The sequence below is a fragment of the Sphaeramia orbicularis genome, unplaced genomic scaffold (assembly GCF_902148855.1).
Source record: "Sphaeramia orbicularis unplaced genomic scaffold, fSphaOr1.1, whole genome shotgun sequence".
Taxonomy (NCBI): domain Eukaryota; kingdom Metazoa; phylum Chordata; class Actinopteri; order Kurtiformes; family Apogonidae; genus Sphaeramia; species Sphaeramia orbicularis.
Genome location: NW_021941603.1, coordinates 5,419 through 22,562, shown reverse-complemented (window position 1 = coordinate 22,562; position 17,144 = coordinate 5,419). Strand labels below are relative to the sequence as shown.

General features: G+C 43.8%; 1 protein-coding gene across 3 annotated transcripts; it reads right to left on the bottom strand.

Moving 5' to 3' along the window:
* Positions 1-64: 64 nt before the first annotated feature.
* On the bottom strand, positions 65-16,683 carry fam50a (family with sequence similarity 50 member A). Of its 3 annotated transcripts, XM_030130198.1 has the most exons (14): positions 16,478-16,683; positions 15,819-15,855; positions 15,121-15,205; positions 14,762-14,861; positions 13,102-13,223; positions 12,775-12,851; positions 12,253-12,319; positions 5,480-5,541; positions 4,727-4,803; positions 4,494-4,548; positions 3,463-3,511; positions 2,879-2,949; positions 2,160-2,270; positions 65-607 (listed from the first exon to the last, which is right to left on the bottom strand). In XM_030130198.1, exons 1-14 carry the CDS (start codon positions 16,549-16,551, stop codon positions 599-601), a joined length of 996 nt encoding a protein of 331 aa, XP_029986058.1. In that variant the 5' UTR covers positions 16,552-16,683; the 3' UTR covers positions 65-598. The 3 variants fall into 3 exon arrangements, with proteins under 3 accessions (XP_029986058.1, XP_029986057.1, XP_029986059.1); XM_030130197.1 differs by lacking the exon at positions 15,819-15,855 and having other exon boundaries at positions 69-607; positions 16,441-16,679; XM_030130199.1 differs by lacking the exons at positions 15,819-15,855; positions 16,478-16,683 and adding an exon at positions 15,985-16,021 and having other exon boundaries at positions 69-607.
* Positions 16,684-17,144: the final 461 nt, after the last annotated feature.

The window sequence follows — 17,144 nt, the reverse complement described above, 5'->3', positions numbered from 1 at the left end:
TGAACAGAACCCCCCAAACAGAACCCCCTGAAAAGCACCCCCTAAACAGAACCCCCTGAACAGAACCCAGTTGGACTCGAAAGCTGTGAAGTCAACAGCAGCAGTGACAGAACACAGTGAAGAGGGAGTGGAGAAAAGACTGGGGGGGGGGGGGGGGGGGGCTGTCTTAAGGCTGTATGGGCGGAGCCACTTCTGATCCAAGTACGCCTGCTGGAACAGTCCTGGTCCAACGGGTTCTTTTAGTGTTCAGAGGCATGTTTAGAGCTGACAGTTCATAACCCTAACCCTAACATGGAGAGAATTAGTAAAACAGAGAACAGAGTTGAACACACAGTCTGGTGCATTTTATTCAACTAACAGTAGAACCAAGTCAGACCCAGTCTGGTGCAGTAGAACCTGGTCAGACCCAGTCTGGTGCAGCAGAACCTGGTCCACAGTTGAGTCCATGTGGACCAGGTCCAACAGGAACTGAAGTACATGTGAAAAAACAGGAGCTCAGGAATAACAGGACAGAAAAAGAACAACAAAACCATACATGACACAAAGGGTTCAGGAAGAGTCCAGCAGACCCACAGAGTCCAGCAGACCCAGAGCTGCTTCAGCGAATCTGAAACGACAAAACAAACAAACACTATTAGAACAGCCTGTTCCACATGTTCTAACACACTAACCCTAACCCTGGACTAACCCTAACCCTTCAGATGGAATGTGTGTCAGTGGTTTCAGACTCCTCACTAGTGGAAGCAGGTTGGTTTCAGTCCAGGTTGTCAGATGATCTAGGAGTTAGGGTTAGGGTTAGGGTTTCAGTGTGTCAGCGCTCACAACATGTTTGGACAAGACAACACTGAGAACAGGAGGGGGTGGGACCACACTGACAAACACCACAGAGGAGCTGCTGCTTTCCATTCCCCTGAGGAGGAACCATTGGGATCAGACTGAGGATAGATACACACACACACACATCCATTGCCTTCAGTTTCAGTTTCAGATCAGTGATGAACTCCAGTGGAAGGAACACCATGTTCTCACTGTTCAGATCTAAACCTCCTCCTCCTTCATTGAATTGCACTGAAGGGTTATTTCAACTAGGTTCAACTGTTTGCATTTATTTCAACCAGGTTCAACTGTTTACATTTATTTCAACCAGGTTCAACTGTTTACATTTATTTCAACTAGGTTCAACTGTTTACATTTATTTCAACTAGGTTCAACTGTTTACATTTATTTCAACCAGGTTCAACTGTTTGTATTTATTTCAACTAGGTTCAACTGTTTACATTTATTTCAACTAGCTTCAACTGTTTACATTTACTTTAACTAGGTTCAACTGTTTACATTTGAGTCATGAACAACACAGCTGATGACAGTTGTTCCACTCTGAGCCAAATTCATCTGGACTAGGGATGGAAACAATTAATTGACTAATGATTCATTGTCGATAAGAATTTGCTCAATTAAATTATTAACTGTCGGTTAATTGCCCTTATCCACACCTGTGCACACCTGCCCACACCTGCACCGTCCCATTCCTCTATCCTATTAGAAGTAGGATGGAAAGTGATGCACGCACGTGGTTACCAACCAACACACGCGCATCCCTCGGTTGAACTGCGTGCGTGCGGCTGAGTAACCCCACCACCACCACCGGTGAAACGCGCATGCGTGCACCCCCACACCAACAGATGAATTCCACAGGAAACACTGACTGTATCCAACAGTTCAAAAATATCAATCATGAAGGAATATGACATGGTTTTATCATGAAGTATAGAAACAATATTTAGCTTTTATTCTTAAAGACCATATTAAAAAGAAATTCAGGTTCTCAGGAAAATCACCACTTGTCAATTAACCGTTAATCGATTGATAAGGTCAGCCAACTAATGATTAATGGATTCATGGTTAATTTGCATCCCTAATCTGGAAAGTTTGGGTTAGTGAAAAAGAGCCTGTGTCCTGGGGGGTCAGTCTCATGTGGACCCCTCCCGACCCTAACCCACAGGTTCTAGTCCAACCCTGACCCTAACCTACAGGTTCTAGTCCAACCCTGACCCTAACCTAAAGGTTCTAGTCCAACCCTAATCCTAACCCCCCCAGGTGTACTGAAGTGGAGCTGACGTTCATCTCATGGGTCCTCATGGGTTCTCATGAGTTCTCACCGTATATTTGTCCCATTTCTTCTCAGGATCGTAGGGTTCCCATCGACTGGCAGGAAAGATGTGCTTGTTCTTCTCATACCAGCTCCTCAGAACCACCTTTCCAGCATGAGACTGGAGAACACAGAACACCATGAAGGACAGAGAACACAGAACACCATGAAGGACAAAGAACACCATGAAGGACAAAGAACACCATGAAGGAAGAAGAACACAGAACACCATGAAGGACAAAGAACGCAGAACACCATGAAGGATGAAGAACACAGGACACCATGAAGGACAAAGAACACAGAACACCATGAAGGGAGAAAAACACAGAACACCAGTAAGGACAAAGAACTCAAAACACCATGACGGAAGAAGAACACAGAACACCATGAAGGACAAAGAACACAGAACACCATGAAGGAAGAAGAACACAGAACACCATGAAGGACAAAGAACACAGAACACCATGAAGGAAGAAGAACACAGAACACTATGAAGGAAGAAGAACACAGAACACCATGAAGGACAAAGAACACAGAACACCATGAAGGACAGAGAACACAGAACACCATGAAGGACTAAGAACACAGAACACCATGAAGGAGGTCCTGCAGATGCTCCAAACCCAAGCACCGATTAAAGAACAGTGTTAACGGTTTATGAATGAAGGGGGTTAGAGTTGGGGTTAGGGTTTGGGTTAAGGTTCTGGGTTAGGGTTCTCTGGTCCTCACCTCATCTTTCTCCACTGTGGCGTCGTTCACCAGCCGAATGTCATCGTGGACGTCAAAACTGAAAAGAGGACCTGAAAAGACACGGTTCAATGCATGTATTTAGAAGAAAGACTGAAATATTCAGCTACGTTTGAACAAAATGTATGAGAAAAACAGGTACCAGGGTACAGGTACACAAGTGAAAAAGGGGTACCAGGGTACACATGAGAAAAAAGGATACCAGGGTACAGGGCACACAAGTGAATAAAAGGGTACCAGGGTACACGTGAAAAAAGGGTACCAGGGTACACATGAGAAAAAAGGGTACCAGGGAGCAGGGTACACATGTGAAAAAAGGGTACCAGGGAACAGGGTACACATGTGAAAAAAGGGTACCAGGGTACAGGGTACAAATGAGAAAAAGGATACCAGGTTACAGAGTACACATGAGAAAAATAGGGTACCAGGGTACAGGGTACACATGAGAAAAAAGGGTACCAGGGTACACATGTGAAAAAAGGGTAACAGGGTACAGTGTACACACGAAAAAACAGGGTACCGGGGTACAGTGTACACATGAGAAAAAAGGGTACCAGGATACTTACCCGATTTGCCCCTGGCTTTGGTTACGATGAAGTCATAAAAACTATGATGCTGAAACAGGACAGAGGGAGAAAGCATGTTAGAATGACAGGGTTAACACCGCCATGGATACACAACACTAAACCTGCTATGTCTATGGTTAGATTACCCCAGTGTCAAAGTATTTTCTATGGTTAGATTACACCAGTATCAGAGTATTTTCTATGATTAGATTACCCCAGTGTCAGAGTATTTTCTATGGTTAGATTACACCAGTGTCAGAGTATTTTCTATGGTTAGATTACCCCAATGTCAGAGTATTTTCTATGGTTAGATTACCCCAGTGTCAGAGTATTTTCTATGGTTAGATTACCCCAGTGTCAGAGTATTTTCTATGGTTAGATTACACAAGTGTCAGAGTGTTTTCTATGGTTAGATTACCCCAGTGTAAGAGTATTTTCTATCGTTAGATTACCCCAGTGTCAGAGTATGTTCTATGGTTAGATTACACCAGTGTCAGAGTCGTTTATATGGTTAGATTACCCCAGTGTCAGAGTATTTTCTATGGTCAAATTACCCCAGTGTCAAGAGTATTTTATATACTTAGATTACACCAATGTCAGAGTATTTTCTATGGTTAGATTACCCCAGTGTAAGAGTATTTTCTATCGTTAGATTACCCCAGTGTCAGAGTATGTTCTATGGTTAGATTACACCAGTGTCAGAGTCGTTTATATGGTTAGATTACCCCAGTGTCAGAGTATTTTCTATGGTCAAATTACCCCAGTGTCAAGAGTATTTTATATACTTAGATTACACCAATGTCAGAGTATTTTCTATGGTTAGATTACCCCAGTGTCAGAGTATTTTCTATCTGCAGCTGCAGTGATAGTAAATGCTGGTGAAGCCACAAATGCAAACTGTCTTCATAGCTGTGGTTTTCATGGGTGGGGCTCTAACATGTGGGGCACTAATGGGTGGGGCTCTAATGGGTGAAGCACTAATGGGTGGGGCTCTAACGGGTGGGGCACTAAAGCAGACCAAAAGTACTGACATGCGGGATGATCAGGTCTTCTTTAATGTACATCAGCTGCTCCACTCCAGCAGACCTACACACACAACACAACAGCAGTTAGAGTGACACCAGCACTGGGCGGGACCTCATACCAGCACTGGGCGGGGCCTCACACCAGCACTGGGCGGGACCTCATAAATGTAACAGGAGTTGGACCCTCTAGGACCCTGCAGAACCCTCTAAGACAGATGTAAACCCCAGTGGAAGTGTACCTGAGCTCACTGAAGTCCTTCCTCAGGACTTCTAAGGCCCTCTGCAGGAAGTTCTGGATGGTGTTCCCCTTCTTCATCTGCATCAGGTCAAAGGTCAGGGTTAGGTTCATTGTGGGACACAGGGTCAAAGGTCAGGGTTAGATTCAGTGTGGGATACAGGGTCAAAGGTCAGGGTAAGGTTCACAGTGTGGGACACAGGGTCAAAGGTCAGGGTTAGGTTCACAGTGTGGGACACAGGGTCAAAGGTCAGGGTTAGGTTCAGTGTGGGACACAGGGTCAAAGGTCAGGGTTAGGTTCACAGTGTGGGACGCAGGGTCAAAGGTCAGTGTTAGGTTCAGTGTGGGACACAGGGTCAAAGGTCAGGGTTAGGTTCAGTGTGGGACACAGGACACAACAGAAGGAGTCGGACTGAATACAAACAATTCTACCTGTTTGTCAAGTGAAAAAGGAGGAGGAGCCTACAGATAGCCCTGCCCACTCCCCCCAGCCTATACTATATCTACATACCCCTGACCCAGAGGGTGGGGCTATAATTTACCTACATATCCCTGACCCAGAGGGCGGGGCTATAATAGATGTACATACCCCTGACCCAGTGGGCGGGGCTACAATAGATCTACATACCCCTGACCCAGAGGGCCAGGGGTATATATTTTATATTATATTATAACCCCACCCTCTGGGTCAGGGGTCTATTCCTAGTTGACTGACACATCTTGCTGTTGTTGCTCCTCCTCCTCAGCTGTTCGTTACCTTGACAGTCTTGCGGTGACCAGATCCATCCCAGTAGCTGAAGGTAATCTCAATCTCCTCACCTGGTGACAAAAATGCTTATATTATTTTAGATTTTGAGTCAGAGAGACAGTGTCTTAATACAGTACATGGTCTTAGAGGTTAGACAGGAGACATACATATATATATATATATATACAGACCTGATCAAAATCTTAAGACCAGTTGAAAAATAGCTAGAATTTACCTTTTGCACATTTGGATCTTAATGAGGTTTTAAGTAGAGCTACAATATACAAAAGCAAGAAGGGGGAGTGAGACAAAAAGCACTTTGAAAAAGTAATTTCTTGAAAACAACAAGTAAACTGAAATAGGCTGTTTATCAGCTGATCAAAAGTTTAAGACAGGCATGTCCAAAGTCCGGCCCGGGGGCCAATCACGGCCCACGGTCAGATTTTATATGGCCCACAGCTTGGGTTTTATAATGTATTCTTTATGGCCCGCTTGGACTGTTGATCCGAATACATGAATCATAAAAGGTTCAAAATGCAGTTTCTGCTTTCACCTCATGGTGGCAGCACCACTCTAACTCTATCAGGCTCTGTGACTTTGCCGTGAACCATTTTTGCTAATTTCTAACCATGGCGCCTGTAAATAAAAAAAAAAAGAAAGTTGACAGTGAGGGCCGCCGCTTCCAGGAGAGATGGGAATTTACAATTTTTTTTCACTGAAAATCGAGGTGATTGTGTTTGCCTAATTTGTCGAGAGATTGTTGCCTTGTTTAAGGAATTCAATGTAAAGACACACTAGCAGACAAAACATGCTAACGCATACGACAAGCTAGCAGGGAGTGAGCATTCTGAAAAAGTGAAGCAAATTCAAGCTGCTTTAAACTCACAACAGTGACTCTTCATGTGAACCTGGGAGGAGTTCAATGAATTCACCACCAAGGCAAGCTACCAAGTTGCCAGGTTAGTTGCCTATAATTGCTGGTGTTATGTACTTGTAGATGTGACGCAAATATTACTTTCTGAATGATTTTGTGAAAGACAAGAGTAAGAGTCATATGTTTTCATCTTAAACGTTAACAGACTTTACATTACTGAGTAATATATGAGTAATGATTACTCTTATAAGTCATGTTTAAAATGAATGTGGGGTTAAGATTTTTATCAACTTTGTGGAAGTTTAAGATACTCCATACAGTTTGTTCTATGTTATCTGACTCCAGATGTGAAAGGAAGGCAGAAATGTTTTTTTTGTTGTTTTTTTTTAATTTGTTCACACCTGAGTGGCGTAGATTTGGTTACATTGCCATTTAAAAAATTTTTATTGTGACAATGAAAATAAAATTATTGTAGAACAGCACATTTATATGTAATTTTTACTGTTTAAAAAATGTCCGAAGGGACCACTGGCCCCTGGCAATCTCCACATTATCAGATCTGGCCCTCTTTAAAAAAAGTTTGGACACCCCTGGTTTAAGACCACAGGCTATAAAAGCCAAAATCTGCTCAAAATTCTCATTTTCTGTCGGGCATTCACACGGTCATGCCCTCCTGATGGCTAAAGCTAAGAAGCTTTCTCTTCTTGAATGTGGTCGGATTGTCGAGCTGCATAAGCAAGGCCTCTGACAGCGTGCAATTGCAGCTGAGGTTGGACGCAGTAAGACAGTCATTCTAAATTTTTGGACAGATCCTGAGCATTATGGAACAAAAAAGTCAAGTGGTAGACCCAAAAAAATTACACCTGCGCTGAGCTGGAGGATCCGACTGACTGTCCGTCAAGACACAGGGCGGTCCTCGACCCAAATTAAGGCCCTTACTGGTGCCGACTGCAGCGCAATAACCATCAGATGGCATCTGCGGGAAAAGGGTTTCAAAAACAAAAAACGAATTCAAAGACCTCGTTTCCTACAATGCCACAAAACTGCCCGTTTAGACTTTGCCAGGGAGCATCAAACATGGGACATTGAAAGGTGGAAAAAAGTTTTATTCTCAGATGAGAAAAAATTTAACCTTGATGGTCCAGATGGCTTCCAACGTTACTGGCATGACAAGGAGATCCCACCTGAGATGTTTTCTACCCGGCACAGTGGAGGGGGGTCCATCATGATCTGGGGTGCTTTTTCATTCAGTGGAACACTGGAGCTTCAGGTGGTGCAGGGTCGTCAAACGGCGGCTGGTTACGTGCAGATGTTGCAGCGGGCATCCCTCATGACTGAGGGCCCTGGTCTGTGTGGGAACAGCTGGGTTTAAAAACAGGACAACGCTGCAGTTCACAATGCTCGCTTGACGAAGGACTTCTTCAGGGAGAAGAACATCACTCTTTTGGACCATCCTGCATGTTCCCCTGATTTAAATCCCATAGAGAACATTTGGGGATGGATGGCAAGGGAAGTTTATAAAAATGGCCATCAGTTCCACACAGTTGATGCCCTTCGTGAAGCCATCTTCACCACTTGGAGCAATGTTCCCACCAGCCTCCTGGAAACACTCGCATCAAGCATGGCCAAAGGAATTTTTGAAGTGATTAACAAGAACGGTGGAGCTACTCATTACTGAGTCCTACTGAGAACATTTTTTGTTCTGGTTTGGAGAGTTTTTTGTAATTTTTTGAGCGATGGTCTTAAACTTTTGATCAGCTGATAAACAGCCTATTTCAGTTTACTTGTTGTTTTCAATAAATTACTTTTTCAAAGTGCTTTTTGTCTCACTCCCCCTTCTTGCTTTTGTATATTGTAGCTCTACTTAAAACCTCATTAAGATCCAAATGTGCAAAAGGTAAATTCTAGCTATTTTTCAACTGGTCTTAAGATTTTGATCGGGTCTGTAAATATATATATATATATATATATACACACACACACATATACAGTACAGGCCAAAAGTTTGGACACACCTTCTCATTCTTCGCATTTTCTTTATTTTCATGACTATTTACATTGTAGATTCTCACTGAAGGCATCAAAACTATGAATGAACACATGTGGAATTATGTACTTAACAAAAAAGTGTGAAATAACTGAAAACATCTCTTATATTCTAGTTTCTTCAAAGTAGCCACCCTTAGCTCTGATGACTGCCTTGCACACCCTTGGCATTCTCTTGATGAGCATCAAGAGGTAGTCACCTGAAATGGTTTTCACTTCATAGCTGTGCCTTGTCAGGGTTACTTAGTGGAATTTCTTGCCTTATTGATGGGGTTGGGACCATCAGTTGTGTTGTGCAGAAGTCAGGTTGATGCACAGCTGACAGCCCTATTGGACAACTGTTAGAATGCATATTATGACGAGAACCAATCAGCTAAGTAAAGACAAACGAGTGGCCATCATTACTTTAAGAAATGAAGGTGAGTCAGTCTAGAAAATTTCAAAAACTTTGAATGTGTCCCCAAGTGCAGTCGCAAAAACCATCAAGCGCGCCAACGAAACTGGCTCACATGAGGACCGCCCCAGGAAAGGAAGACCAAGAGTCACCTCTGATGCTGAAGATAAGTTCATCTGAGTCACCAGCCTCAGAAATCGCAAATTAACAGCAGCTCAGATTAGAGACCAGATGAATACCACACAGAGCTCTAGCAGCAGACACATCTCTACAACAACTGTTAAGAGGAGACTGCGTGAATCAGGCCTTCATGGTCAAATAGCTGCTAGGAAACCACTGCTCAGGAGAGGCAACAAACACAAGAGATTTATTTGGGCCAAGAAACCCAAGGAATGGACATTAGACCAGTGGAAATCTGTGCTTTGGTCTGATGAGTCCAAATTTCAGATCTTTGGATCCAACCGCCGTGTCTTTGTGCGACGCAGAAAAGGTGAACGGATGGATGCTACATGCCTGGTTCCCACCGTGAAGCATGGAGGGGGAGGTGTGATGGTGTGGGGGTGCTTTGCTGGTGACGCTGTTGGGGATTTATTCAAGATTGAAGGCAACCTGAATCAGCATGGCTACCACAGCATCCTGAAGTGACATGCCATTCCATCCGGTCTGCGTTTAGTTGGACCATCATTTATGTTTCAACAGGACAATGACCCCAAACACACCTCCAGGCTGTGTGAGGGATATTTGACCAAGAAGGAGAGTGATGGAGTGCTGCGCCAGATGACCTGGCCTCCACAGTCACCGGACCTGAACCCAATCGAGATGGTTTGGGGTGAGCTGGACCGGAGAGTGAAGGCAAAAGGGCCAACAAGTGCTAAGCATCTCTGGGAACTTCTTCAAGACTGTTAGGAAACCATTTCAGGTGACTACCTCTTGAAGCTCATCAAGAGAAATGCCAAGAGTGTGCAAAACAGTCATCAGAGCTAAGGGTGGCTACTTTGAAGAAACTAGAATATAAGAGATGTTTTCAGTTATTTCACACTTTTTTGTTAAGTACATAATTCCACATGTGTTCATTCATAGTTTTGATGCCTTCAGTGAGAATCTACAATGTAAATAGTCATGAAAATAAAGAAAATGCAAAGAATGAGAAGGTGTGTCCAAACTTTTGGCCTGTACTGTATATATATATATATATATATATATATATATATATATATATATACTGCCAAAAGTATTGTCTCCCCCATCCAGATAATCAGAATCAGCTGTTCCAATCCCTTCCATGTCCACAGGTGTATTAAATCCAGCCCCTAGGCATGCAGACTGCTTTTACAAACATTTGTGACAGAATGGGTCGCTCTCAGGAGCTCAGTGAATTCCAGTGTGGAACTGTGATAGGATGCCACCTGTGCAACAAATCCAGTGGTGACATTTCCTGGCTCCTAAATATTTCACAGTCAGCTGTCAGCTGGATTATAAGAAAGTGGAAGTGTTTGGGAACGACAGCAACTCAGCCACGAAGTGGTAGGCCACGTAAACTGACGGAGCGGCGTCAGCGGATGCTGAGGTGCATAGTGCAAAGAGGTCACCAACTATGTGCAGTCAATCGCTACAGACCTCCAAACTTCATGTGTCCTTCAGATTAGCTCCAGAACAGTGCGCACAGAGCTTCATGGAATGGGTTTCCATGGCCGAGCGGCCGCATCCAAGCCATACATCAGCAAGTGCAATGCAAAGCCGTGGATGCAGTGGTGTAAAGCACGCCGCCACTGGACTCTAGAGCAGTGGAGGTGCGCTCTCTGGAGTAACGAATCGCGCTTCTCCATCTGGCAATCTGATGGTCGGGTCTGGGTTTGGCGGTCGCCAGGAGAACGATACTTGTGGGAGCGCATTGTGCCGAGTGTAAAGTTTGGTGGAGGGGGGATTATGGTGTGGGGTTGTTTTTCAGGAGCTGGGCTGGGCCCCTTAGTTCCAGTGAAAGGAACTGGGAATGCTTCAGCAGACCAAGACATTTGGGACAATTCCATGCTCCCAACTTTGTGGGAACAGTTTGGAGCCGGCCCCTTCCTCTTCCAACATGACTGTGCACCAGTGCACAAAGCAAGGTCCATTTGGACATGGATGACAGAGTCTGGTGTGGATGAACTGGACTGGCCTGCACACAGTCCTGACCTCAACCCCATAGAACACCTTTGGATGAATCAGAGCGCAGACTGAGAGCCAGGCCTTCTGTCCAACATCAGTGTGTGACCTCACAAATGCGCTTCTGGAAGAATGGTCCAAAATTCCCATGAACACACTCCTTAACCTTGTGGACAGTCTTCCCAGAAGAGTTGAAGCTGTTATAGCTGCAAAGGGTGGACCCACGTCAGATTGAACCCATAGACTAGGAATGGGATGGCACGGAAATTCATATACGAGTCAAGGCAGGTGAGCAAATACTTTTGGCAATATAGTGTATGTATAGTTAGGGAGTAGAGTCTAGATCAGGGGTGTCAAACTCATTTTAGTTCATGGGCAACATTCAGCTAAATCTGATCTGAAGTGGGCCGAACCGGTAAAATAATAACATAACATAGAAATAATGTCAACTTAAAAATTTTCTCTATGTTTTAGAGTGAAAAACGTAAAAATTAAACAATGAAAATGTTTACATCTACCAACTATCCTTTCAAACAATGTGAATAACATGAACAAACTGAGAAAAAATAAGTGTAATTTTAGCAATATTCTGCCTCACTTTATCATTTCTATGTTTAGTGTAACTTACAGATCACAGTGGATCTACAGATACACAAAACATTTAATATTAAGCAGAATATTGTTAAAATTGTACTTACTTCTCTTAAAACATTTCAGGTTGCTCATATTTGTTCAGGTTACTCACATTTTTTTGTGAAATTATACTTTGTTTTAGTGTAAATACATGAAAATATTTACATTTACTAAGAGAGAAATTTGAAGCTGCGAGTATTTCTATGTTATTGCGATAGTATTTGACTGGTCTGACACACTTGAGATTGAATTGGTCTGAATGTGGAACCTGAATTAAAAGGATTGTTAATATCTTCAGTGTAATTTTTGCATTTCACAAATTCATCCCAAGGGCCGAACTGGACCCTTTGGCGGGCCGGATTTGGCCCCCAGGACACATGTTTACCTCCGCCAGGAGGTACTGTGATCGCTTTGCTTTGTGTTTTTGCGTGTGTGTTTGTTTGTTGCGTGCTTGTTAGCAAGATAACTCAAAAAGTTATGGACAGATTTTCATGAAATTTTCAGGAAATGTTGATACTGGCACAAGGAAGAAATGATGGTGATCGGGAGTGGGGGGCCACGGGGGCCCACTGATCTGCCTTGGCGGAGGTCTGCACTCTCTGAGTGCTTTCCTTGTTGACACCTGTGGTCTAGATAAAGCAGTGTGGACAGGCAGTCGTGCATGGGTGTCATCCTCCAGATCCTGATTCTTACTCTTGATTTTCTCCTGTTTCAGTTCCCACTCCTGCCTCAGCTCCTCTCTGAGACGATTCTCCTCCTCCTGAACAAAATCACAGAATATTAGAAGCCAAAGACTCATTAGCAAATTAAGAATCATAGCCCACCCCTGTCATAGAAACGGCACCAATATGATTTTCAAAAGCCTAAATACAAACTTTTATAGTCAGCTGTTGACTGTTGATAATTTAACACTGATAAATGCATGTGAAACACTGTTAAACCAACTGTGTGAATACAAACTTTTATTCTCCATTTCCTTCTTGCATTATTGGTTCAGGTATTTTTTTCCTGGCAGTCAGAACAGTGTCACAAATCTATCTTTCTTTGTAGATTGCAGAGCAATGTGATGATACGAAGCAACATAAATAACACATAAATTGTAATTTGAGTTAAAAAAAAAAAGAAAAGAATTAACTGAACCCACCGACTCCACACAGATAATCCAACACATACATGTTTTCACAGTCCAACCTGGTGTCTTTACTTTGTCCTCACCTCTCGGTCTCGATCAGGCAGGAAACTGGTGTCCACATCTGGGTTCTTCCCCAGTTTCTTCTTCTTCACTGGACTATCTGTGACCAGTCAGTAAACACATCACCTGTATTACACTGATTCTATAAGAGCATCACCCGTATTAGACTGATTCTATAAAAGCATCACCTGTGTATTAGACTGATTCTATAAAAGCTATGGGTTAGGGGGTTAGTGTTACTTATGGGTTAGGGTTATATATGGGTTAGGGTTAGTGTTATCTATGGGTTATGGTTAGGTACGGATTAGGGTTACCTATGGGTTAGGGTTAGGGTTAGGGGTTGCACTTACAGTCCTGCTCTTCCTCTTCATTTTCTTCTTCATCTTCTTCATCGTCAGGATTAAAGGATAAACTGGCGATTTTCCTCTTCTGTTCCTCCTTTCTCTTCTTCTCTTTTTGCTTCTCTAGTTTGCTGCAAGAAAACAATACATGTAAAAAATAATCAAACACTGATACCACCAACTAACAAACACTACCAACAACTAACCTTAACACCAAAGAACAAGAAAGCAGCATGAGTTTGCAATAAATACGACATGCCAGTTAATACTTCCTAATGTAAAGGGGTTAGGGTTAGGGGTTAGAGTTAGGGGTTAGGGTGAGACACACATGGGTCTGGTTTCACTCTCATAGATCATCTGGGCTCCGTCCTTGTTGAAGTTTTCATCCATTTTCACATTGTTTGGATCAATCTGTCAACAGTGTGTTAGATTTACAGACTCTGAAGAAAAAATAAAGTCTGTGTGTTAGATTAACAGAGCCTCAAGTTTCCCCAAAAGTCTGGCAAAGGAATGTCTGAAATGACAAGAAACTGGCAGATCAGCAGGAGGATTGTGTAATCTGTGAGAAGTGTTGAAAACAGAGAACAATGGAGACACTGATCAGGCTGACTGTGGTCCACACATCTGGAAGAGGGTTAAAGGGTTAAAGGGTCAAAGGTCAACGGACTGCATATGTACAAAACTACAAAAGCATCTGGAAGAGGGTTAAAGGGTCAAATGTCAACACAGGAGTTCTACAGGACTTCTACTGGAGTTCTGCTGGAGTTAGTCTGCAGGTCAGACCCTGCAGATGGAGGTGGACCAGGTCCAGGCCCTAACCCTGTCAGACCCTGCAGATGGAGGTGGACCTGGTCCAGGCCCTAACCCTGTCAGACCCTGCAGATGGAGGTGGTCCAGGGCCTAACCCTGTCAGAGGTGGACCAGGTCCAGGCCCTAACCCTCTGAGGCACACCTCTGTTATGGAACACGGATCTGCTGATAATCTGAGCCAGCCTTGGTCCCTTTGTTTCTAAGCCCTGCCATAAGACCCCCCCCCCCCCCCCCCCAGAGCCATGGTCCCTTTGGTTCGAAGCCCTGCCATAAGACACACCTCCCCCCCACCCCGACACACACACACAGCTCAAATGCTGCATTTCCACTACGTGGTATCGACTCGACTCGACCTTTTTGTGTTTCCATTATGAAGAAGGACCTGGAATCTGGTACCTGGTACTAGTTTTTTGGACTCTGGTACCTGGTACTAGTTTTTTGGTCTCACCTCTGCTGAGGTTCCAGGACTGGGGACCAGATACTAAAAGGTGACACTGTGTAAACACTGCAGACCACTGATTGGTCAGAGCCGTCTGTGTGCCCTGCCCTTTTCCAGTAAATCTGTCAGTAGGTGAATCCACATGATGACAGTCTGTGAAACTACACCATGGTTTGTCCAGGAGGTTCAGACGGAAAAATTCAGCGTGAGTTTGACAAGACAACAGGCAATGAGCAAGTTCATCAGCGACTCTGAACAGACGACACAGAAGTAACGTGCTGCATCGCTATGACGACCAGGTACTGTAAAGTGGGTAGTATCCTGGAATGGAAATGGTCTGGAATCGGACCTGGTACCAGAGTGGAGCTGGTTCCATGTAGTGTAAATGCAGCATTAGTGAACAGAGGTGTTGTGACTTACAGCTGCAGCTCCTTGGACTGCTCCTTCTTGGCCAGCTGTTTCTCTCTCTCTTTCACCAGAGCCTCCTGTTTGGCCTTCATGTCATTGAGAGTCACCAGACCTGTGGACGGACACACACACATATACACACACGCACGCACACACACGCATACCTCATGAATATGTGGACTGTGCAGACACATTTCAGCAACTCTGAGCCAACACTGGAACCACACAGGTACCCCACTGCAGCCCCCCAGGGGGGTCTGGAAGTACCTTGGTACCCCTCCAGGGTGGACTGTTCCTGGGGGGTCTGGAGGTACCCAGGTACCCCTCCAGGGTGAACTGTTCCTGGGGGGTCTGGGACTAAATCCACTCACCCACAGTGCTGGATTTCAGCTCTGCCTCCACTGCATCATAATGAGCTGAGAACTTCTTATCAATGTTGGACTTGACCATGTTGTCCTGCAAAACACAAAGCACTGCAGTTAGAAGGATTCAACCGTAACACCTGAAGGGGTCTGATTCAACTGTAACACCTGGAGGGGTCTGATTCAACGGTAACACCTGGAGGGGTCAGATTCAACTGTAACACCTGGAGGGGTCAGATTCAACTGTAACACCTGGAGGGGTCTGATTCAACTGTAACACCTGGAGGGGTCTGATTCAACTGTAACACCTGGAGGGGTCTGATTCAACTGTAACACCTGGAGGGGTCTGATTCAACGGTAACACCTGGAGGGGTCAGATTCAACTGTAACACCTGGAGGGGTCTGATTCAACTGTAACACCTGGAGGGGTCTGATTCAATGGTAACACCTGGAGGGGTCTTATATTTAACACTAATACTTATATTAAACACTGATCCTCGGGTGTGTAGTTCACTCCAGTGTGTACAGTAGGACTGTGTCAAGTGTGCTGCAGTGTTGCTCCTATTTCCAAACCTCAGCTATCTTCTGCTCCAGCTTTTCTTTATATTATATTATTGTTTTCTTATATTAATCAATCAATCAAATTTTATATATATAGCACCCAATTATAACAAAAGTTATCTCTATTATCTATTAATCCCAGTTACCTCTGCTATCTTCTGCTTGAGCTGCTCCAGCTGTTCCTTATATTATATTATTATATGGACAGGAGGACTTGTATGATAACCTCTGCTATCTTCTGTTTCAGCTGCTCTCTCTCCTTCTTATATTATTATATGGACAGTAGGACTGCTAACAGTGCTAACAGTGTACCTCTGCTATCTTCTGTTTGAGCTGCTCCAGCTGTTACTTCATTCATTCATTCATTCATTCATTATCCTCCGCTTTATCCGGGGCCGGGTCGCGGGGGTAACAGTCTAATCAGGGATGCCCAGACTTCCCTCTCCCCAGACACCTCCTCCAGCTCTTCCGGGGGGACCCCGAGGCGTTCCCAGGCCAGCCGAGAGACATAGTCTCTCCAGCGTGTCCTGGGTCTTCCCCGAGGTCTCCTCCCGGTGGGACATGCCCGGAACACTTCCCCAGGGAGGCTATTACTTCAATTCTCTTCTCTTCTCTTCTCTTCTCTTCTCTTCTCTTCTCTTCTCTTCTCTTCTATTATGTACAGTATTATATGCTAACCTCTGCTATCTTCTGTTTCAGTTACTCCAGCTGTTACTTATATTAAATTATATTACTATATTATTATATGTAACAGGACTGTATGCTAACCTCTGCTATCTTCTGTTTCAGCTGCTCCAGCTGCTCTCTCTCCTTCTCTCTCTTCTTCATCAGCTGCATGGCTCTTCCCGCCTCACTGGCGGCTCCTTTGTACTGCGCCATCTTGTCTCCCTTACAAATAACTGGAAAACAGTTTGAAAGAAAACAGAACTTTACTTTAAAACGAGCAGTGTTTTTCCTGAACAGGGAAGGTAAACCTCTGCCCCACACAACAACAAGAAAGATGGCGGCGGCAAAGTGCATGCTGGGTATGACGCCTTTGAGTTCTCGATGAAGCCTCGGAAGTTTGACCTCCGGATAAAAAAAAACATAAAGAACCGGAAAACGTCACTGCGGATCAGAGTTAGTACGTAAAAAAGAGAAGAAAAAAAAGAAGCAAAGAACAAATACATACATTTCATTTTCAGCGCAATTAGATCAATACAAACATATATTATTAGTTTAATATGTTTTAGATTATTTTAGAAAATTTGAAAAAGACAGAAAGGTGTGTATAGATATATATATATATATATATATATATATATATATATATATATATATATATATATATATATATATATATGTGTGTGTGTGTGTGTGTGTGTGTGTGTGTGTGTGTGTGTGTGTGTAAAACAGTTATCGTGGTTAGGATGAAACCAACACATATGTGGTGACAGAAGCATGTTCCATGTGGTCTGTCAGTCTAGTGTTTG